This window comes from Corvus brachyrhynchos, unplaced genomic scaffold (genome assembly GCF_000691975.1).
Source record: "Corvus brachyrhynchos isolate BGI_N302 unplaced genomic scaffold, ASM69197v1 scaffold62, whole genome shotgun sequence".
Taxonomy (NCBI): Eukaryota; Metazoa; Chordata; class Aves; order Passeriformes; family Corvidae; genus Corvus; species Corvus brachyrhynchos.
Window position 1 is genome coordinate 1,888,307 of NW_008236629.1, and position 768 is coordinate 1,889,074.

Sequence of the window (768 nt, forward strand, 5' to 3'; positions counted from 1 at the left end):
CGGTTCGGGTCCCCGCCGCTGCGGCCCCACTCGTTCGCCTCCTGGTCCGCCCGGGTGTCCTCGCCGCCTCTGCCGCTCCAGCTGCCCTGCCAGTTCTCCCGGGCGTCGCTGTGGGAAGGAGGAAAGGCCACCTGAACAGACTGCATCTGACTCAGCCTTGTGTTGGTTCCCTCACTCATGTGAAACAGCTTTTCCGCAGGGCTTCTCAAGGTGAGATGCAAGCACACACTCGGCCTTTGTCTGAAAGCCCGCGGTGGAACCCGTAATTGTTATGTCGGGAAATGAACCAGCAGTGAAGCAGAGTTCCTTATCAGAAATGCGGAGAAAGGAATCTGCCTTTTCGGGAGGACAAGAAAGGCTGGCGCTCGTGTGGCACCATTCCTACAGAGACTGGCTGTCCACACGGGAACAGTGTTCCTATAGGAACTGGCTGTTCCCTCCCCTCTGCTGTCCTTCTAGGTGCAAAGCTGCATGCAAGTCGAAAAGGACCTCACCCCAGCTGGAATGCCCGGATCCCTAATAATTCACTGTTAACAAGACAAGCACACTCTGTTACCTGATCACCCTCGCTGCCCAAGCACCACCAGGTCCTCTCCGGGCAGCGTCATAATTCCCACGGGCATGGAAATACTTGTCGGCACCTATGTAATTTGCCTCGCGCATGTCCCGGTATGCTCTGTACATATCCCGCGCCCCTGAAGAAAGCAGAGAAACAGAGATGATGTTGACTTGAAAGAGTCAACAGAAGTAGCTCGGTACGATTTAAGC

The 768-nt window shown here is 55.6% G+C and overlaps 1 protein-coding gene across 1 annotated transcript in view; it reads right to left on the reverse strand.

Annotated features, from left to right (window-relative positions):
• Window positions 1-5: 5 nt before the first annotated feature.
• Window positions 6-768, reverse strand: part of LOC103624917 (serum amyloid A protein) — a gene marked incomplete at its 3' end in the record, with an annotated part of 1,577 nt that continues 814 nt past the window's right edge. The window contains exons 3-4 of the mRNA XM_008644252.2: window positions 557-695; window positions 6-108 (exon numbers count right to left, since the gene is read on the reverse strand). Coding sequence (XP_008642474.1) covers window positions 6-108; window positions 557-695 — 242 coding nt within the window. The remainder of the gene's footprint in view (window positions 109-556; window positions 696-768) is intronic.